This window comes from Myxocyprinus asiaticus, chromosome 45, assembly GCF_019703515.2.
Source record: "Myxocyprinus asiaticus isolate MX2 ecotype Aquarium Trade chromosome 45, UBuf_Myxa_2, whole genome shotgun sequence".
Classification (NCBI taxonomy): Eukaryota; Metazoa; Chordata; class Actinopteri; order Cypriniformes; family Catostomidae; genus Myxocyprinus; species Myxocyprinus asiaticus.
The window spans coordinates 30,234,141-30,256,834 of NC_059388.1; the positions used below are offsets into that span (position 1 = coordinate 30,234,141).

General features: G+C 39.4%; 1 protein-coding gene across 3 annotated transcripts in view; it reads left to right on the plus strand.

Annotated features, from left to right (window-relative positions):
* Positions 1–506: 506 nt before the first annotated feature.
* nap1l1 (nucleosome assembly protein 1-like 1) overlaps positions 507–22,694 on the plus strand; it is a 32,197-nt gene continuing 10,009 nt past the window's right edge. For 2 of the 3 annotated variants that reach the window (XM_051688167.1, XM_051688165.1), the window contains exons 1-7: positions 507–636; positions 10,426–10,461; positions 12,252–12,337; positions 17,032–17,134; positions 17,338–17,479; positions 22,252–22,344; positions 22,503–22,631. In XM_051688167.1, the coding sequence (XP_051544127.1) occupies positions 10,445–10,461; positions 12,252–12,337; positions 17,032–17,134; positions 17,338–17,479; positions 22,252–22,344; positions 22,503–22,631 (570 nt within the window). In that variant the 5' untranslated portion in view covers positions 507–636; positions 10,426–10,444. The remainder of the gene's footprint in view (positions 637–10,425; positions 10,462–12,251; positions 12,338–17,031; positions 17,135–17,337; positions 17,480–22,251; positions 22,345–22,502; positions 22,632–22,694) is intronic. The other variant, XM_051688166.1, reaches the window with a different exon arrangement.

Genomic DNA, 22,694 nt, shown 5'->3' on the forward strand with positions numbered 1-22,694 from the left:
CTCTTAGCTTTTGGGCACATTCAAAGTGTTTATAAGTCCTACATTACATAATAGCATCTGTGAAGACCGACAGACAGACAGACAACACCCTAAAACAAAATGTGATCTCTTCCCTTCCAAAAATAGGTAGTTGACAACCCATAGTCTTAAATATTTAGTGGCAAACGCTTTGGCGGGAAACATCCCCCCAGCCCATTCTGGAACAATGGCATTCCCTCCAAACCACTTCCGCCAACCCCTCCCTTTGCTCTAGTAACTAATTTATGAATCCTAGGATGGCAAATCCATGTTCATAAATATTAAATAAGTCGTTATGACGTAACTTGGTAAACCTTTCTGGAGCGTGTGGTCACATCACCTAATTCATATTCATGAGCTGTCAGCTGTCTAACGCTTAACTACAGACGTCTGCCTTTCAGCCAATCAGATAGTTCTATTTCTCGGCTATCACGGCACCTCATTAATATTCATGAACCAAGCCTTCCTCATAGTAGCAGCGTCCTGGGTTACGTGCTGACGCCAGATGTATATGAGCGCACGCGGCGGGATCTCTTTCCCTTTTAGCGCTGTCTCGCGCTCTTCACTGCGCAGCAGCATCTCGTCTTCAGACGCACCGCTTCTCACATCGGACTCTTGGTAAGACCACACAACGCTGAGGGTGCCTTTATCCGGGTTAATAAACCCCGTTCTGGTTGTACGAAAAGATGAACTCGTATTTAGATGGTTTGAGCGGAATTTAACGCGGTTTTAGTCGTCAGAATGGGACGTTTAGCTCGCGAGCTCAGTCAGACTCCACCATGACGGAGATGAAAATGGCTGTTCGTGCTTTAAATATCGAATATATGTAGGTGTTACCGTCATATAAACTTACAAGAGTGTACTTTATAGGGTCGAATCTTTTTATTTTAACCGAGGTGATTGGTTACAGTTGTAAGGAATGTTGTCTTGACAGTATTTTGTCATGGTGATAGTTGGTCTGATCTGGCGGGTAAGTTTTTTTTTTTTTTTTGGCGGGGGTGTCGGTCGATCACGTTGTCGGATGAAAATGACTTATTTAACGTCAACATGGATACGATTGTGTTGATCTGAAAGTTTGTTTGTGTGTTGTCATTAGCCAGTTTTGGGTAGTTTAAGCACTTAATGTAGTCTGATCATTGTAAAAGTCTTCAGTGGTTAAGGGTCATGGATTTTTATATTTAAAAACAAAAAAACAACTATTTAATGCACTGTGTGTTATGGTCACTTCTACAGTCTTCTTGTTGGAAGGGTTTGTTTTAAGGATGCTGTTCTGTTAGCAACTTTAACCGGTGCATCTGTGGAAGAAACACGTGGTGATGTGGGACCGGGCCTGTTGGGGATCGACCACTTTGGGCTGTCCTGTATGGAGTTATACTTGTGTCACAATTCTGCGCGCACAAAACTATATTTTGAGCGCACAAAAAAAAAACTTCTGCGTGCGCAGGATGACATTTTGAGCATGCAAAGAGGCATTTTGCGCGCAGAGTGGGAGGAGAAAGCAAAATGTAAGACTTTTGAGCAAATTCACATTCAAATAAACTTTATTCAAGTGTAAAATTGATTTTCGTTGCCTCAAAGTGAATTTATCTTTGCAAGAAGATATATTGCTTTACAAAACTGAGTTTATAAATATCATATTGCTTGTGCAGGAAATTTTTTGTGCTCTCAAAATATCACAGTTTTTTGTGCCCTCAAAATATCATCTTGCGCGTGCAGAACGTTTTTTTGTGCCCTCAAAATATCATCTTGCGCGTGCAGAACGTTTTTTTGTGCCCTCAAAATATCATCTTGCGCGTGCAGAACGTTTTTTTGTGCGCTCAAAATATCATCTTGCGCGTGCAGAACGTTTTTTGTGCGCTCAAAATATCATCTTGCGCGTGCAGAACGTTTTTTGTGCGCTCAAAATATCATCTTGCGCGTGCAGAACGTTTTTTGTGCGCTCAAAATATCATCTTGCGCGTGCAGAACGTTTTTTGTGCGCTCAAAATATCAGTTTTTTGTGCCCTCAAAATATCATCTTGCGCGTGCAGAACGTTTTTTGTGCGCTCAAAATATCATCTTGCGCGTGCAGAACGTTTTTTGTGCGCTCAAAATATCAGTTTTTTGTGCCCTCAAAGTATCATCTTGCGCGTGCAGAACGTTTTTTGTGCGCTCAAAATATCATCTTGCGCGTGCAGAACGTTTTTTTGTGCGCTCAAAATATCATCTTGCACGTGCAGAACGTTTTTTTGTGCGCTCAAAACATCATCTTGCGCGTGCAGAACGTTTTTTTGTGCGCTCAAAATATCATCTTGCGCGTGCAGAAAGTTTTTTGTGCGCTCAAAATATCATCTTGCGCGTGCAGAAAGTTTTTTGTGCGCTCAAAATATCATCTTGCGCGTGCAGAACGTTTTTTGTGCGCTCAATATCATCTTGCGCGTGTACTTTTTTTTTTGTGTGCTCAAAATATCGTTGCGCCTGCTGACTTGTGGCACATATATAACTCCATAGCCCTGTGGATCAAATCCCAAGCAAGATCCACTTGGACCATCCAAAGATGGTTAAATGCTGAGTTTTGGAGTGCCTTGGCATCTCAAGACAAAATGGCATGTATACAATTGGGCATTTTTGATTGAGACAATTTAATTTTGATATTTCTAAATGGCTAATTCATTTTGAGTTGTGTGTTGAGGGGTGTCATGGTTGAAAGGACAGGCAAATTTTATTGGGTTGGGTGAATTTACATACAGCTTTATGTTTGGCTGATTCTACTTCCTTTTAACTTCTGTACAACCCTTGTTTTCCCAGAGAGATAGAGAGGGTTCCCAACTGCGTTGAAATATCAGGGAATTCTAAAATAGTGCTTTTCAGACCTGGAAAATCATGCAAATCTTAAAAGGATGTTCCGGGTTAGCTCAATGGACAGCATTTGTGGCATAATGTTGATTTATTAAAATTTATTTCGACTTGTCCCTCTTTTTTTTTTTTTTTGCAGAAGTCTGTGTTTCAGTGAGGCACTTGCAATGGAAGTGAAAGAGGCCAATCTGTAAATGCTGAAATACTCCTGGTTTCAAAAGTATAGCTACAAGATGTAAACAATATGAATATTAATATGATTTTAGTGTGATAAAATCGCTTACTAACCGCATCTGTGTAAAGTTATATCCAACTTAGCAACTTCGTAAACCCTAAAGGCACGGTTATACTTAGTTTCCTGCGTTCCGCATTGTATCGCGCCCTGTCGACAGCGTTGCCTTTCAAAGTATACTCTTTTAACTAGTGGTGCACTGATCGGGAAGTTTGAGGCCGTTACTGATTTATTTATTATGTTTTACTTAAAGTGCCCTTTGCCACACTTTTGCAAGTTATATGCTGCAGTTATGTTTATGCCCCACACAGTAAAATTACGGTAACACTTTACAAAAAAGTTCCATTTATTAACATTAACAACATTACTGTAGTTAACATGAACTTAATGTTTGTTACAGCATATACTAGTACATTTTTAAATCAAAAGTTGTATTAGTTAATGCACATTAATGCACTATGAACTAACAATGAACAATTGATTTTTTTAACTAACATGATTAATAAATGCTGTAAAAATATATTGTTCATTGTTTGTTCATGATAGCTAATGCATTCATTTTAAAGAAATGAAACCTTTGTATAAAGTATTACCAAAATGACATAAAAATGACATTAATTGTGAATTGCTAACATTTATTTGTATTGAAAACGGTTATTAATAGTTCTGTTGTCAATATCAAAAGGTCATTGTGGCAATGAAAAACCATGAGAGCATCACACACAGCAGAGATGCATTCAAAAATAAGATGTATCTTATCGTTTTGTTGTAACACAAATCACTTATTTTTTGGAATTCTTCTCCCTAATTTGGAATGCCCAGTTCCCAATGTGCTTTTAAGTCCTCGTGGTCACGTAGTGATTCGCCTCAGTCGGGATGGCGGAGGACGAATCCCAGTTGCCTCCGCATCTGAGATCATCAACCCGCGCATCTTATCACGTGGCTTGAGTGCGTTGCCATGGAGACATAGCGCGTGTGGAGGCTTCACGCCATCCACCGCGGCAACCACGCTCCACTCGCCACGCGCCCCACTGAGAACTAACCACATTATAGCGACCACGAGGAGTCTACCCTCCCTAGCAACCGGGCCAATTTGGTTTCTTAGGAGACCTGGCTGGAGTCACTCAGCATGCCCTGGGATTCGAACTAGCGAACTCCAGGGGTGGCAGTCAGCGTATTTTACCACTGAGCTACCCAGGCCCCACAAATCGCTAATTAAGCAAATGCGTGAAGACGCGGTGCCGTTATTGAAGGTTAAACAGTTACATCTGTTATCAGTGGTACTGTGACCAACATTAATCTGATTTAAATTGGGATCCTCACAGAATAGCGCTGGGATGAGTGACTGATGAGATATTGAGTGTGCATGTTTGATTGATTCAGAGAGCGCTCGTGTTGAAGGGAGAAGCTGAAAGTGCTCATGATCGCTCAAACAGTCTCTATCGCTCCACACGGCGTCTGATTGTCACGACTCGCATTACATCACATACTCAGATTTGTATTTGCATGTTTGTGTGTAATTTGTTTTTATACCCGTTTGCAGCCTCTTTATCCTGTTCCTGCTCACAGTGCAACGAGTCAGAATAACTACCGTAGTCACTTTAGAAAAATGGCCAACTTAATATTCATACACGTAATTCTTACACATTTTTAAAAACAAAGTGTCATATTCATGTGAATAACATCATGTCTGAAAGTTTAAGTTCATGAATGCTTAGAATTGCCAATAATTCACCCTCCACAGGCCACTCCGTCATGCTTCAAGGGCAGAGCAAGCGCTCATTCATTAAAGGAGCAGTGTATGTGTGGCTCCTTGTGTGCTGCAAAAATGATCTGCTCTAAATCTAGGCGCGATCAGCCGATCACAGATTTAAGACGAATATCAGCTGATTTTGATCGGTGGTGCACCCCTACTTTTAACTGCGAGCGAATACAAATGTGTCCAACGCATGTGCGCTAAGACTGTTTTGTGAGGGGTAGCTCAACAAGTAAAGGCACTGACCTGGAGTACGTGAGTTCGAATCCAGGGCGTGCTGAGTGACTCCAGCCAGGTCTCCAAAGCAACCAAATTGGCCCGGTTTGTTAGGGAGGGTAGAGTCACATGGGGTAACCTCCTCATGGTTCGCTCTCAGTGGGGCGCGTGGTGAGTTGTGTGTGGATGCTGCGGTGGATGGCCGAAGCCTCGACACGCGCTATGTCTCCGCGATAACGTGCTCAACAAGCCACGTGATAAGATGCGCGCATGGACGATCTCAGATGCGGAGGCAACTGAGTTTCGTCCTCCACCACCCGGATTTAGGTGAGTAACCGCGCCACCACATGGACTTAGAGCGCATTGGGCATTCCAAATTGGGGAGAAAAGAAAAAAAAGACTGGTTTGTGATAGTTAACAGACGAGTACCATCCATGTGTGGAGACGATCTAGGCCGCACGCGGACAGTCCGCGCAGACTGTGCTGATGACGAATTTTGTGTACAGTTGACGGCAGGTGCATGTGCCGACGATGCGTGCAGACAAGTCAAGAAATCTCAGCTGCATGTGGACCACCCACGCAGACTGTACTGTAGGGCTGTAACTAACTATTATTTTGATAATCGAGTAATCTTCAATTATTTCTTTGATTTAATTGGGTTAACAAAAATGAATATTTCCTGTATTTTATTCAAATGTGATTTTAAAAAACCCCAGAAATGATAAAGAGCTAAGGATTTGGTCTCGATTTACGGTACTGAATTCTATTACACAATTCTATTCGCTCACAAAACTTTGAGCAAAGCCTGAATCATGAAAGTTCAGTTTACATTTATTGTTGTTATTATTAGGGGAAGTGACCCAATTAAGCCCACGCACCATATAATTCCATTCACTGTTTTATCTTGAAATATAAAAAAGACAAACAAGAGAAAAACAATTTGTTGCGGAGGAAATGGGCACACCTGTTGGTATCATTTGACTTTTTATTTGGAGCTAATCAAATGTTTTTACCCCCTATTCTCGCCAGTTTGGAATGCCCAATTCCCACTACTTAGTAGGTCCTCGTGGTGGCGTGGTTACTCGCCTCAATCCGGGTGGTGGAGGACAAGTCTCAGTTGCGTCCTCTTCTGAGACAGTCAGTCTGCGCGTCTTATCACGTGACTCGTTGTGCATGACACCGCGGAGACTCGCAGCATGTGGAGACTCATGCTACTCTCCATGATCCACGCACAACTTACCACATGCCCCATTGAGAGCGAGAACCACTAATCACGACCACGAGGAGGTTACCCCATGTGACTCTACCCTCCCTAGCAACCGGGCCAATTTGGTTGCTTAGGAGACCTGACTGGAATCACTCGGCACGCCCTGGATTCGAACTCGCGACTCCAGGGGTGACAGTCAGCGTCAATGCTCGCTGAGCTGCACAGGCCCCCCAAATGTTTTGTTATTGAGTTATTTGGGAACATGTGCTCCACTGTTTGGCTGCTATTTTGAAAGTTGCTCAAACTTCACTGTTTTTGATGACCTCAAAAAAGCAATTTTTCTGGAGTCAAATGTACAAACCAGGTGAAGAATGATAAAAAATTAAAACTTAAGAGATTATTAAACAAAATGCTACTTGATATTTCGTTTCTTTGTATTTAACAGCAATACTTTGTATTTGAAAAGATGGATTTCATGAGTTCACACTGCCTGAGTGAAAGATGGATGCAATCAAAGAAAATGAATGAATAAATAACTGCTGATAAACACATTAAAATATTTAAGAAGCTTTTTGAGCTCAAAACAAGATTTAGTGCTCTGTCTCTAATTATAATCCAGAAATATAACTTTGTTTTCATGCGGGCTTATAAGGAACAGTGCCTTTGAAAAGCCTGTTTCCTCAAAGCTTAAAAGCAGAATAAATATTTTATTTGTTTAAACAACAATAGCAAACATGCTCTGTTGTGAAGTATAGTGTTTATTCATTTAAAATTTGTTTATCTTGACTCCATGTTAAATTTAGGTTTATTTTCCACTGATCCCTATTGTTCCTAATTAGCCCACTGAGCAAATAACCCATTGAACCTCATATTAAACTGAACTCCTTGTCAATGGGGCTAAAACAATTATCGTTATCGTCAGTGTCGACAATAAAACAAATGTCTGTCGAATAGTCATTTTATCTCATTTACCATAACATGAGATCACATTAAACTCTAATGATGATGCTTGAGAGCAGCACTGCAGTTCGTGCCTGACTGAGGAGAGGAAGAATTACACAGATCACAGTCCAGACGCACTCTAAACTTTCACAGCTTCAGCTGATGTAGATCGCAAAGAATGAGGGAATTATACCAAATAAGTGAATGCAGAAGCACTCTCTTTGTGGAATAAGCAGAGCCGGAGCTCTTTAAAGGAAACACCCCGTCGTTACGTCTTTAATGCAGTTATATTTAATGTGTTATTGCTTTATTAAAGTTCAAATAATATGGGAGCAGATCATGTAAATAACTCCGAAACTGGCATTTCTCTGTGCGGACAGCGCCTCTTCTATGAGTTGCACGAAGTGTCCCGATCTAAGGTGGAGAGGTTGAAACTGCATGATGAGCGGATGAACACTTTGTTGCGGGGACGCTCATCCCTCGAGTGCACGCTTAATGCAGCTAGATTATAACGTGATTGCTCGCGACTTATTGAATCATAATATATGTCACTGTGCATTTCTTATTGTGAAGAAAATTGGCAATGCGCAGCTTTATTAATAAGAGAGTGTCTTTTAGTGAGTTAAAGATGGATTGACGTGAACAGAAAGGTGAGAGAGGTAGTCTTCGCCCCATTATACACTGCAGCAAAATACGTTTTTGATTTTGTTTCGGCTTGTTTTCCAATATAAATATCTAAAACTCTTTTAAAACAACGTACATTTACTGTAGCGGCTATACTGCAGAATAAAACAATTGTTATCTGAGAATGTTGAATATAATATTAAAAATACAAAATGCATTGCCCTGAGAAGCAGCATATACGATATTTAGACTTGCTTTTAGAGAATAGATCTTGAATATAAGTATATTTTGTCTTTACTGCACTTGCAGAAGTATAACCAAGTGGAAATTTTTCTATACAACAAACACTTATATTTAAGATACATTCTCTTAAAGCAAGTCTAAATATCTTATGTTGCTTCTCAACTAAATGTATCTTGTTTTAAGGATTATTTTAGACAATTTTAAATGGAAAACAAGACAAATACACTTGATGATAATAGGATTATTTGCAGTGAATTTTTTACTGAATTAAACATAAAAGTATTTTTTACCCTTTAATTCAGTGAATGCCATTTAGAGGTATTTTTAAAACATGATTTTGTCCTCTTTATTGTTAGTAAGCATGTTTAATACAACCTTTTAAGTTGGGGCACAAGCTGAATAATCAGTTAAGAGCTAATGATTAATCGTTGCAATAATCGCCTAATAATCGTTAGATTAGTCGATTATCGAAATTGTTAGTTGCAGCTCTTCTTGTCAACGCTACATACTGATCTGTTTTCATTTCAATAAGGGCTGTTAAATTAGGGCTGTAAATTAAAGTTTAATTTACTGGTTATGATGTTTGAGATCTAAATCTAGTACTGTAGATTAAAGAATAAAATGATTCGTCAGGGATGCATACATTATATTCAGCATACAGTTTAATATAGGACAATCATCAGATTCACTCTGCGCTGAAAAGTCACAATGAGCACCGGAATGCATTACATGCGCTTGCATGATGAGAAGAAAACATCTAATAAAACTTCTAAAGCCGGCACATTTGAACCTCTAAAACATCGGGGTGACATCCTTGAAAGCTGCACAGTTGATTACGTTGAAACTGAATGTATGATTCAGATTGCACTCCCTTTCTTCATTGCGATTTGTTTTAATTTGACATGGATGTGCGCACTCGCTTTCTCCGTGAAGCTTGTGGTAAAGACAAACAGTTTTGCACAATGTTATTGAATTCATAACGTACTTTATAAAACATAGAAAATATCAGTAAAATGTAAGTAATGCGCTGGAGAGAAACAACTTAAGCGCATCAAACAGCACAAGCGCTCCACGTTAAACTGAAATTTGCTTCATGCATACTGTGTGTAGAGCGATCAATAACGCGGACAAGTAGTACATATGTTTTTAACAGAAGATTTAATATAAGTGCTTTTATAAAATTATAAGCTTTGCATTTCTGCCTTGTAAACCCTCTAAAAATTGGCCCCATTGACTTCCATTGTAAGTGCCTCACTGTAAGCTTATTTTTGTATTTTTATTATTTTTTTTAAAGAAAAGGAGGGACGTATTGACGCTGACTACCACCACTGGAGTCGTGAGTTTGAATCCAGGGTGTGCTGAGTGACTCCAGCCAGGTCTCCTAAGCAACCAAATTGGCCCAGTTGCTAGGGAGGGTAGAGTCACATGGGGTAACCTCCTCGTGGTTGCGATTAGTGGTTCTCGCTCTCAATGGGGTGTGTGGTAAGTTGTGCGTGGATTGCGTAGAGTAGCATGTGCTTCCACGTGCTGCGAGTCTCCACGGTGTCATGCACAACGAGTCACGTGATAAAATGTGCGGATTGACGGTCTCAGAAGCGGAGGCAACTGAGACTTGTCCTCCACCACCCGGATTGAGGTGAGTAACCGCGCCACCACGAGGACCTGCTAAGTAATGGGAATTGGGCATTCCAAATTGGAAGAAAAGGGGATAAAAGAAAAGGAGGGACAAGTCAATTATTTTTTGTGTTCAACATTATGCTGCAAATGCTGTCGATTTGAGATTCAGCTGTCTATACACCGAAAGAGAGAAAAGAGGAGGTTAATCTTAAATCTGACTGTCACAGCGGTATCATGTCTTCATGTTACTGATCTTCTACAACAGAAGAACGGAGTAGCTTGAAAACATCTTGTCTTTAGTCTGAAGCTTTTGAATGAAGTCAGTCTTGGTACTGGAGGTCTGTGTGTGTGGGTTTTTGAGTCATAGATTTTATGTAGGCATCAGGTCTGGCCTGTTTGCAGCTGAATTAATTGTAATGCCAAATACCGCAGTGGTATACAAGTGGAATATGAAGTATCAAAATTAATTTCATAATACTAACGTGGGATGTTTTGGGGAATGTCTTGTTTCTTATACAATTGCGTTTGAAAACTAAGCCTGATTTGGCTTTGTTTACTCATTTATGGTTGTAAATTTCCATTTAAATGGACAATTAAACTTCTTAATTTGGCGCCCCAATGACCGAAGTAGCTGAATTTTCACCTGACCAGCAAGTACATCACTAACTGCGATTGGCTTGAGGCATTTTTACTTAATTGACAACATTAACATTCTCTTCTCATCTTTTCTTCTAGGAAATAACGGTGAAACAAAATGGCAGATCTTGACAAGTAAGTACTTATTTGCCTATTAAAGAGCATAATTGTGTGTACAGTGTCTGTTAGTATGGTTTGATCAGTTCCCACTTTTATGGATTGTATACTTTTGACTCACCTATTTGATTGAAGCCCATTCACATTCCCAGCTAAAATCCCTTTATGCCTATTGTTTGCGCAGTAACCGGCACATAAAAACCCTACAGATGCCTCTCTTGGCTGATTCTAGGTCAGAACTACTACCTCAACATGATCTATTGTCCCTGTGTGGTTCTGACCCCTCCCCTCTCTGTGGGACCTGATCTGGGGTCAGCGACACTTCCTCTGCATGCCGTCATGCTCAGTGTGGCATCACAGGCATCTATGCCATGTCATTCATGTTTGTCACTGCGTGCCAGCCTTCACTCAAGATTTTAGAGCTGCTGTACACCTGTTGCTTACCACAAACACTTCCTGTTTCTTCAGAGCTGCGCTGATGTGATGCTGTTTTTATTTCAGCTGTGATGTGGCTCAGATCTTGCAGTTTGAGTGACAGATCTAGGTCCCGCTCAAGCTTAAATGCTGAAAATAGAAGCTCTCAGAAATGTTTGAATGTATGAGAAACATGACCCATGAAAACAAATAATTTTTCACCCTTTTGTTCCAACCCTTTATAACTTTATTTCGTCCATGGAACACAAGATACATTTTCACTCTTTTCCATATAGCCTAACATAAGTGAAAGAGGACTAGGGCTGTCATGCTCCAAAATGGCCAAAAACAAAGGCTTTTGTGTTCCACAGAAGATAAATAATACGCGTTTGAAGCGACTCGGCACAGAGGTAAAATACGTTTTTTTTTGGTGAATAGTTCCTTTAAAAGATAGCACACTAAACTCCTATAAAGGTTGTTTTGTTTTATTGTCCGCAGAAGCAAATGGAAAAATATATCTTCTTGAAAAATTCTATTAACATCTCAAAAATGGTTGTAAATAGGGATGTCATAAAATACTGAGACCACAAGAAGGTAATATAACATTTACTAAAGCCGGGGTCGCAGGTAGGAAAAGCACCGGTATCCCAAACAAAGGACGAGTCGATGCACCACTGCAGAAAGGAGTCAAAAGTTACTTTGAGAATGAACAAAGTGATGTTGATGAGTTTGCAGGTTATTGTATAAAGCTGGTGTAACTGCGCAAACTGAACGGTTAGAAATGCCGATGCTTATTATGCAGTTTCTCTGTATGTAGCCTTGAGTAGGTCTTTTTCATTCAAGCTGTCAAACCACAAAACGACATACTTGTAACTGAAAATACTTTGTAGGCTATTTGAAAGGTAATTACTCGCAATATATTATCCAGTGATGGCTAGAGTAATTGATCTATGTCCTTTGATAATGATTTGGGTCGAATTTAATGGAAAACTATGCAAGTTGCGTTCAGTTGCACTGCAGAATTTTGACGCTGAGCATTGGCTCTGTGTGCGTACCTTTTGTAGAAAATAATTGTTTAAACGGATTTTAGATGCACGTCGTCCGGTGTGCGACCCTTTTAATTCACCCTGTCGCTCACACTTTACAAGTTGTTTTGAGAAATATGTTTGAAAAGACAAACTAATGTGCAACAAGCAGCCCTGTTTATTTAAAAAAAACAAATATATATCGATAATCATCGGGTAGATCTCCTGATTAGCAATGCGTGAAAAAGGCATCGATCCCAAGCCTAGTTATAAATGTTTAAACTCGTGTAAAAAGTACGTAATCTCCCTGTTATGGTGTCTTAATGCCTGCCTGACTGACTCACACTCTCTCTCTCTGCGTTTTTGCAGTAAAGAGCAGACTGAAATTGACCCGGCAGATATGGAGGATGTTGAAGAGGTGGAGGAAGAGGAGACTGGGGAAGATAACAGTAAAGGTAGCACCTTTGACATGCACTTTTATTTCTTGCACATACCACTAAATGCTGCTTGCACTCAAGAAATGTCTTTCTTCCAAATGTGAAGGATAACCTGTCTGCTTTTGTCTATTTGAATGATAAATCATCACAACAAGACCAGAATTGTACGTTTCATGGACTAATAATGTGCTTTGATCTGATTCTTTTAAATGTATTTTTTCAAAAATAATGCACAAGCATTTGTACGTCACGTAACTAAAGAAATAACTTGGAAAAATGAGGTAGGTGGCATGGTGAAAAGCATTGTGTAATCCAATCTATTTGACTTAAATTAAACATGAAAAGACAAATGTATATCGATAATCATCGGGTAGATCTCCCGATTAGCAATGCGTGAAAAAGGCATCGATCCCAAGCCTAGTTCAGCAGTATGTAGCTAAAATATTTATGGGTAGGTAACTCATGCCCATGAGCTTTTAATGTTAACAATTTAGGTGAAAATATACATGAATGTATATTTTAGGTGCTGTGATTGGTCAATATCTCTTTAGTTTTTCACCATTTTAATCACCATTTTGCATTCGGTAGTATTTAATTTGGTGGTGCAAGTTCAAATATGCATGCATAATTCTGATAGCTGCATACATGTTTAAAAATATAAGCATCCAGTCAATGAACAAGTTGGTAAGTTGTAAATGCAAGTTAAAGGCAGTAAATGTCAGCATGACTTTACCATGTATAACGTATCACACTGCAGGATATATCAACCCAGATGTATTTCATGTCAACCTCCTATATTCCTTATACATAGAGTATATACTGCATATATAATATTTTATTTTTTTCTCAAGATGTGATGTCACAGGGACATGAGTATGCTTTTGAGCGACTGTTTAAACGACACAATGAATTGTTTAATCAGTTCACCGACATGTCTGATTGAACTGATTCACTGAAATGAATATGACTAATATGTCGCCCCCTCCATCACAGCTTAAACTTTTTTTTTTTCTTTTGTCTAGTCTCTTTGGTCTGTTTCTCTTCTGTTGGCTGCTGTGGTGGGAAATTAAATGCTGTCTGTCTCATGGATTTTTATCGCCGACACACACACCCGGTCGGGTCACAGTCATTAGGAAGAGACTCTGTGCGCATGTTTGTGCTGGGACTTTTTTGTGTTGGGTAACATGATATCAATCAGTAACCTTCATGACCTTAACTTTGCTTTGCAGCTGGCCAGAACAGCAGGGAAGCCATCAGGCGGAAGCGTTTTAGTGCTGGGGGAAGTGTGTTTAATAGTGAATAATACAAGCATTAATGGCTTCAGTGGCTCGGGGTAGCCTCAGTAACACAACTGACCTTGCTTTGCCACCGTTTATTTTTGGGAGAGGTTTTTCTTTGTTGTTGCTTGTTTTTTGGCCTTCTGTGAAGGTGCCCTAGTTAAGGTATTTGTTTTGGCTCATGATGAGCGGAGCAGCTCCTGTTGGCTGTTTTATTTTGATCAGGGATGTTTCTATTGTTACAGTTCTTTCTCAAAACATCTCGTTGTTATATACAGTGCATTCAGAAATTATTCAGACCCCTTCATTTTTTTTCACATTTTGGTGTTGCAGCCTTCTGCTAAAATGCTTTATTTGTTTTCATATCAATCTTCACTCCATACCCCATAATGACAAAGCAAAAACTAGATTTTTGATAACTTTGCAAATTTATAAAAAGTAAAAAACTAATCACATTGACATAAGTATTCAGACCCTTAACTCAGTATTTAGTTGAAGCACCTTTGGCAGCGTTTACAGCCTCAAGTCTTTTTGGGTATGATGCGACAAGCTTTGCAACTCTTGGATTTGGGGATTTTCTGCCATTCTTCTCTGCAGATCCTCTCAAGCTCTGTCAGGTTGGATGGGGACCGTCGGTGGACAGCCATTTTCAGGTCTCTCCAGAGATGTTCGATTGGGTTCAAATCCGGGCTCTGGCTGGGCCATTCAAGGACATTCACCGAGTTGTCCCTAAGCCACTCTTGTATTGTCTTGGCTGTGTGCTTTGGCTCATTATCCTGTTGGAAGGTGAACCTTCAGCCCATTCTGAGGTCCTGAGCGCTCTGGACCAGGTTTTCATTAAGGATATCTCTGTATTTTGCTGAGTTAAGCTTTCCTTCAACCCTGACCAGTCCCCCAGTCCCTGCCGCTGAAAAACACCCCCACAGTATGATGCTACCACCACCATGCTTCACCGTTGGGATGGTATTGCACAGATGATGAGCAGTATCTAGTTTCCTCCAGACATGATGCTTGGAATTGAGGCCAAACAGTTCCATTTTCATTTCATCAGACCAGAGAATCTTGTTTCTCACAGTCTGAGAGTCCTTATAGGTGCTTTTTTATGTGTCTTGCACTGAGGAGAGGCTTCTGTCTGGCCACTCTGCCATAAAGCCCAGATTGGTGGAGTGTTGCAGTGATGGTTGTCCTTTTGCAAGTTTCTCCCATCTCCACACATGATCTCTGGATCTCAACCAGAGTGACCATCGGGTTCTTGGTCACGTCTCTTGCCAAGGTCCTTCTCCGATTGCTCAATTTTGTCGGGCGGCCAGCTCTAGGAAGACTCTTGGTTGTTCCAATCTTCTTCCATTTAAAAATTATGGAGGCCACTGCGCTCTTGGGAACCTTCAATGCAGCCGAAATGTTTTTTTTTTAAATTTATTTATTTTTTATAGCCTTCCCCAGATCTGTGCCTCGACACAATCCTGTCTCTGAGCTCTGCAGGCAGTTCCTTTGACCTCATGGCTTGGTTTTTGCTCTGATATTCATTTTCAGCTATATAGACAGTTGTGTGCCTTTCCAAATCATGTCCAATCAATTGAATTTGCCACAGGTGGACTCCAGTCAAAGTGTAGAAACATCTCAAAGATGATCCAGAGAAATGGGATGCACTAGGTCTTTAAAGTGTCACAGCAAAGGGTCTGAATACTTATGTCAATGTGATATTTCAGTTTTTTCATTTTAATTTGCAAAGTTATAAAAAATCTGGGTTTTGCTTTGTCATTAATGGGTATGGAGTGTAGATTGATGTGAGGGGGGGGAAAAGCATTTTAACATAAGGCTGCAACAAAACAAAATGTGAATAAAAAATGAAGGGGTCTGAATACTTTCTGAACGCACTGTAGTTCTTTACAATCTTACAGGATTGAAAATCGTGAACCGTTATTTTAATGTTGTTAGTTCTGTACAGTGGTGTTGCCCTGTTACTGGATCTACATAACCATGGCAAAAACATTATTAGCCGAGCTGTGAGCTTATGGTGTGAATATATAAATAAGACAATAAATAGACAAACATCTGGGCAATTCCAGTGAAACAGATAATACATTTGGAGTGAAAACGTGAAATTTACATTACATGAAGTACTCATTACCAAAATATTGAACCATTTGTATCCATTTCAAACTGTTCTGAGACCAGTGAAGACAGACAGCACACTGGAGGTTAAGTCGTTCACTAAGTAGGGAGCAAGGGAGCATCCTATTTCTTTCTTAGGCAGTTAAGTGCATTCACTCCTAAAATTGGACTGAAAGTTCAGTTTCAGGCTGCAGATGTTTGGATCACTCAACATGTTTGGCACACATGGGACAATGATAATCAGTACATAGTTTCAGAATTTATAATGCTACATTTTATTTTAACATGGTTGTCAGTGATTGGATGATGCTGGACATTATTTAGAATCAGAATTATTTATTCAGCTTTACAGAAAATCAGCTGTAACACCTCAAAAACATGAATAACCAACACTTGATGATAAAAAAATCGGACTTTCTAATAGCTTCGTGTTATTTAACATTTCACAACGTAGTTTTGCAGGATGGAAATATAGCTATAGACACCTGCAGATAGAGTCCAGACATCAGAACATTTTCAGCCTGAAGTTTTCAAGCTTTGACTGGGAAGTGAACTTTCGTTATGGATGTAACGTTTTTGGGAGACCACACTTTTTGTAAAAACTCTTAATTGAAATGCACAATCTATAAATAATAATAGCCATATAACGTAGAAGGGTTGGCACTTCACATGATTAGGGGAAAAGCATCCAAAATGCTAAAACTTGTAGACTTTGATCTGAGACATCTGAATGATATTCATCAAGGTTGCACGATGGATTGAAATAAGACTGAAATCGTGATATGGCATGGATAGTAAGCTGCAAAAGGCTGCGTTTTAAAGTCTGCATTCGCTGCTTAAGATGGTGCTGCGCGAGCAAGTGGCACCCTCTAGCGGAGTAAGCGGAATACACTGAGCAGTGCATCATTATTAGATGTTTATCATATTATGATTAAAATCGCTACGTTTGGTTTGAGAAAGTAAAACAAAGTATCAACTTACTTGAATAAATATTGTTTGAGTGATCTAAACTTAGCCTTTAAAACGTTACTGATATGACAGCGCTGAAACACAGCAACATCATAAATGTGGCTCTTATAATTTATGACCGCATCTTTCTTTTGCATTGACCTCAAAGGTTACTAAACTAAAAATAGATTTACTAATGGAATCATGAAGAAACAAATCTCGGGATCGGAGCTCATTGTTAAATGAGATTATTATCCCTTATTGTTGATTACTGGTCTGTTGGTTGATGCCAAGTTTGATTTGTAATGTTTTCTGCTGTGAGTGCGAGTGATGTCCGGCACTGGTTGATGTGTCTGTTTGCTTTTGTTTTAGCACATCAGCTGACGATGCAGATGATGCAAAATCCACAGATCCTCGCGGCACTGCAGGAGAGGTTGGATGGGCTTGTGGGATCTCCCTCAGGATACATGGAGAGGTATGAAAACAGACACTCAAAGCCAAAAACCCTTTCGGTGTGTGATGCAAGGCATTCCTAAAGTGAGCCATAATGCTGAACTCTTCTCAAAACTATGATCTTGAGACAGTAATAAATCATGCTCATTACTTATGAAATGTTACGCCACATTTGATCTAGTTGTGTAATTTGGATTTTGTGACTTGTTGTTGGTGTCTGTCCAGCTTACCAAAGGTGGTGAAGCGACGCGTTAACGCCCTTAAAAACCTCCAGGTCAAATGCGCCCACATTGAAGCTAAGTTTTACGAAGAAGTCCATGAACTGGAACGGAAATATGCCGCACTGTATCAGCCTCTCTTTGACAAGGTGAGAATTTGGTGCTTGACACATTTCTGCTCTTTATTTCTGTCTTTAAGAATGAGAATATAAATGTATTCTTGGAAAAGATGTCATTTAAGATGGATCAGAAATGTTTTTATGAACACTTTAAGCTCGGATGGGCCCTCGTGGAAATAAAATGCGGCAATATTAATAACTACAGTCTAGACTAACACAAAATGGGTATCGTTTGAAAGCTTAGAAGCTGTACTTTCCAATGCATTTTGGTATTATGACCAAAACTGAACAAGTGCTTTGAAATTTGCAGAAGTGTTCTGTTTTGATAATTTATGAAAAATGTTGCACTGTACATATTATTGCAATCAGTAAAAACATCAAACTCATCAAATAGCCATGTGTCATATGTTGTTGTAAAGCTCTTGAGTAGAATACAACCAGCCTATTTGTTTTTACAGACATGAATATAGTGAGTAATAGCTAAGTATATGTCTTTAACAATTATGTTTCATGTGAACAGGTGTTGCTTAATTGCTTATAACTTCACAAATTAAACGGAACATAAAATATCACACACACATTACTTAGAGGCAGCGATTATCAAATGAGCCCACACACACAACCCAGTTAGCAAAATACACTCTGGCCATTTCCGGTTAGATCCTCACCTGCTGGAGACTTACCCCTCGGCCTGCTTCCGTGTGCTGTACTCGGGCTGGTTGCCTGAGTACTCCCTCCCTAGCTTCGGCCCGAATCAGTCGGCCCAGAGGCGTCAGCTGGTGACAGCGTGCCAGAGCTGGCCCGTGTTTATTTCTGCATGCATATAGGGTTCATAAATGTTACATTTTACATTGTACAAATTGATGTTCAACCTAAACATTGACTTGAATTTTAATTAGTTTATAATACATAAATATATTTTTACAAATCTAACCATCTCATAATAAATGTAAAAAACAAACAGCAATTGTTTAATAAGGTATACTTAAGCATTTACAACATTTTACAAAAATTATGTATAAAACGTGCAAGAAAAAGAATAAAAATATTACAAACAACAATTAGGCCTAAATAAATATGCATGAAAAACAAAGTGTCTGTATCCAGCATGATTAATATTTGAAATGCGTGTAACATCAAGTCAAATTAGTATATACACTTATTTTTCCCCACTGATCACCACAATCCAGAAACAATACTAGTGAAACAATAAAACAAGGCTTGTTTTATCAGCACAAATACACATTCAACTAGGGTTGCTCCGATACCAACATTTTTGGCTTCGGGACAATACCAGCCCTGGTACCTCTGTATCGATACTAACGTGATACTTGGGCAACAAATAAAATAAAACAATTATATATATTATTATTTTTGGTTCAAAGATGCACAACAGAGCTTTACAGTATTAATGAAAACATTAAATGAAAACAATCTGATTACCTGAGGCAAAAGGCTGCCAGGCTGAATCACAACATGCTGATATTCAGTACACTTGCTTATGTTACAGATAATAATACTAATAATATAACTTTTTAATATTATATTATATTATTGTTACTTTGAGTATTATTGTGACCAAACCTGCTCTTTCCTCCTGGTACGCTGGACCATCACAAGCCTCATCATCATCTGTTTGCTGGTTAGAGTGATTATCTGATCATCACAGTCCCGAAACAGTAATAGAGAATGCTACAATAAAACAAGGCTTGTTTTAGCAGCAAAAATACACATTCAAAAAATATCCAAGTAAACTAGCCTTATACCAACTGCTCTCATTTAAAACATGAACATGTATATGTATAGTGCATTAACTTACAGAGTACAAAAATGTTTTGGGCCAGCTTCCCTTTAGCCAAGGATCTTCCAAAGCTTCCCCATGATCCGATAGTGTTTTTTTCTGTTGAGAAACTCCCAGTTATTCCAAATAACACCCCCTGAAACAAAAAACATGGTATTTACATGGTAAAGTCATGCTGACATTTACTGCCTTTAACTTGCATTTACAACTTACCAACTTGTTCATTGACTGGATGCTTATTTCTTTCTAGTTCAGTCAGAGAATTTGAGGTTAATTTGAAAACCAGTACAAATGAATCCTCTTCAATCTTACTGGCCTTTTATTGCCTGAAGAAATAGAAAAAAAAAATCCTTTAATATTTTTCTTAATACAAATGCCTTGATGAAATAAGAATGACTGTGATACAGATGGTGGAAACAAAAACATAAATGCAAACAAACCTGCTGTTTCTCCTGGACTGTCTTTGATCTTCCTCTCCTCATCTGAGTGTTTCTCCAAAGTTTAAGTGCAGCACAGCATAGAGTGCTCAAAACATAACTTTCAGCACTTCATAGATGGAAAAATATCTCCTTTATTGGCTGTAGTTAGTACAGAACAGCATTGAGATATGCTAAAAGCTAATCGATCACCTGCTAAATAAATTCATTTAATGTAAATGCACATCGATGCTTACCCAAGTTTTTCTTCTAAATTATGCAGTTTTATAGTAAATCCATTGTTTTGCCTGAGCCCAAACAGCACAAACATGGCATTCATCACACTCCATCACATCAGGTACAAAGAGACCCCTCCCACTGCTGTGAATGCATGAATAAAATGTACCTGTATACATTAATTGAGCTTTTATAAAGCAAATTGTGGAGAAAAGCATTACACTCGTGCAGCCACGTCTCAGCAATTCGCCGTCCTTAGTATTTATAAATATTTGTAAATTTTCCATCATGTACAATTGTATTTATATTTTATATATAAATAAGCATATTGAATCATGAATTCAGGACATTAAACATAAGTTTTACAAATGATCAGACATTACAGGTGGTGAATTATGTTAATTTTATGGCAGACATAATGCAGCCTAATAAAGATCAATTCAAGCAAAATCATTGCCAGAAGAGGCCCGGACCAAGTGGCTGGATCTGGCCCAGCTGTGTTGAGCCGGAATTGGCCCAGTGCTTTAACGGCGTTACTAAAACACACGAGGCAGCAGGCTATGGGTAACACTCGTCCCGGATTATACCTGCCGAGTCTGAGCCGCAGGTGCCGCTAATCTGCCGATTACTACATGCTGTCTGGTAAGGTAATTGGATGCATAGATCATTAGATAACTGACATGAAGCACAATGTTAGATATGGCCACCAGATGGCACCAAGTACATGACACAGACTCAATCATGACTCAAATGGCACAGAATGAAACTCCATTCTATAAAATCACATTACTAAAATCAGGTCTCCATGCTATGAATACCTTTAGTCATTGTTGTGTTTGCATGTGTAAATAGTTCTTATGTACAATTATTACGTTTTATTTGTCTGGACACATGGAGACATTTTTGTACACTAGGATACATTTTTTGTAATGCTGTAACTTTTGATTGCTGTCGTATCAACACTAAATACTTGGTTACAGTTGGCATGATTAAGGAACAAAATAAAAGCAGTTAATCTGAGCCACCTTATTTACACCCTGAGATATATAATGTTAAATCAGAAAAATAAAAAATTCAATTTTTGGCTCACTTTTTTTTTTTTTTTTTGGTGAATTGTATATATTTTTTTTTTCTTCTCTCTTTTTCTTAGGCTGAGAGTCTCAATTCATTTATATCATAAAAAAATTTGAAAGGTTTTCTTTGCAATATACCAAACAATTTAACCTCTTTTTTTCTAGAGCTATAAGCCTTTAATTCTGTATATGCCACTGAAACAGGACATTTTTAAAAACATCTTCAGAGATTAAAGGGTTAACCTCACAGGGGGCCTGGGTAGCTCAGTGGTAGAAGATGCTGGCTACCACCCCTGGAGTTCACTAGCTTGAATCCCAGGGCGTGCTGAGTGACTCCAGCCAGGTCTCCTAAGCAACCAAATTGGCCTGGTTGCTAGGGAGGGTAGAGTCACATGGGGTAACCTCCTCGTGGTTCGTTCTCGGTGGGGCCTGTGGTGAGTTGAGCGCGGATGCCGCGGTAGGTGGCGTGAAGCCTCCACACGTGCTATGTCTCCGTGGCAACGCGCTCAACAAGCCACGTGATAAGATGCGCGGGTTGAATATCTCAGACGCGGAGGCAACTGGGATTCATCCTCCGCCACCCGGACTGAGCCGAATCACTACGTGATCACGAGGACTTAAAAGCACATTGGGAATTGGCCATTCCAAATTGGGAGAAAAAGGGGAAAAATCCCCCCCCCCCCCAAAAAAAGGGTTAACCTCAGAGTCTACATTTCACATGTATGCAAATACATGCAAGAGGTGCAGTATGCTAGAGATGCTAGTATTTTAAAGCTGTAGTATGCTGGATGTGCAGTATCTTAAAGCTGCTGTATTGAATTGCTGCTTCAGCATTTCTGTTTGCAGCAAACAGCCAGTGCTGTCCTGTGCTGAAAAGATTGGTCAATCCAGGACACAAGACAAACGGCAGCCAAATGGGCGTCTTACAGAAAATAAAACTTGAGCTATAGCTGTTTCACCCTCTCTCTTTCTCTGTGCAGATTAGCTCCTGCTGTGGTGTCTGAGAGACTATTAAATGTCAAGGCCCTTAACTGTGTTCACGTTTTCAACAATTTAATTGTATTAGGTTTAATTGTCTGAAACTAATAGAATCTGCTAGCAAGACAGCAAGACTTTTGTCAAAGTGCGGTACACAAACTGGCAAATAAATTGACTAGTTCTTCCTCTTGCTTATTATTTATTTGATCATAATCAGACTTTTTGATGAATTTACCAAGTAATGTATAAGACTTGATTTCTAAACATGCCTAAAACCCAATATCAATGTCTTTTCAGCGTAGCGATATCGTGAGAGCAGCATACGAACCCACAGACGAAGAGTGTGAGTGGAAGAAAGATGAAGAGGAAGAGTTGACCGTAAGTAAGCAGGTACAGGTGATCCATACCTGCATGCTCTTAAAATACCACCTCATTATCATATATAACACACCAATGGCTTTATATGTCCTTAAACTCTAGATTGTTGCACTGTTATTGAAACCATTTTCCTGAATATTTTGTTCTGACATTTTGACTGTCTTTGTCAGGAGGAAATGAAGGAAAAGGCCAAAGTGGAGGAAGAGAAGAAAGATGAGGAGAAGGAAGACCCTAAAGGAATCCCGGAATTCTGGCTCACAGTTTTCAAGAACGTCGACCTACTCGGTGAAATGTTGCAGGTAGGGAGAGAACGGCAAAACGGCAGCACACGAGGGAGGGATTGTATCAATGTGTGTTCAAAA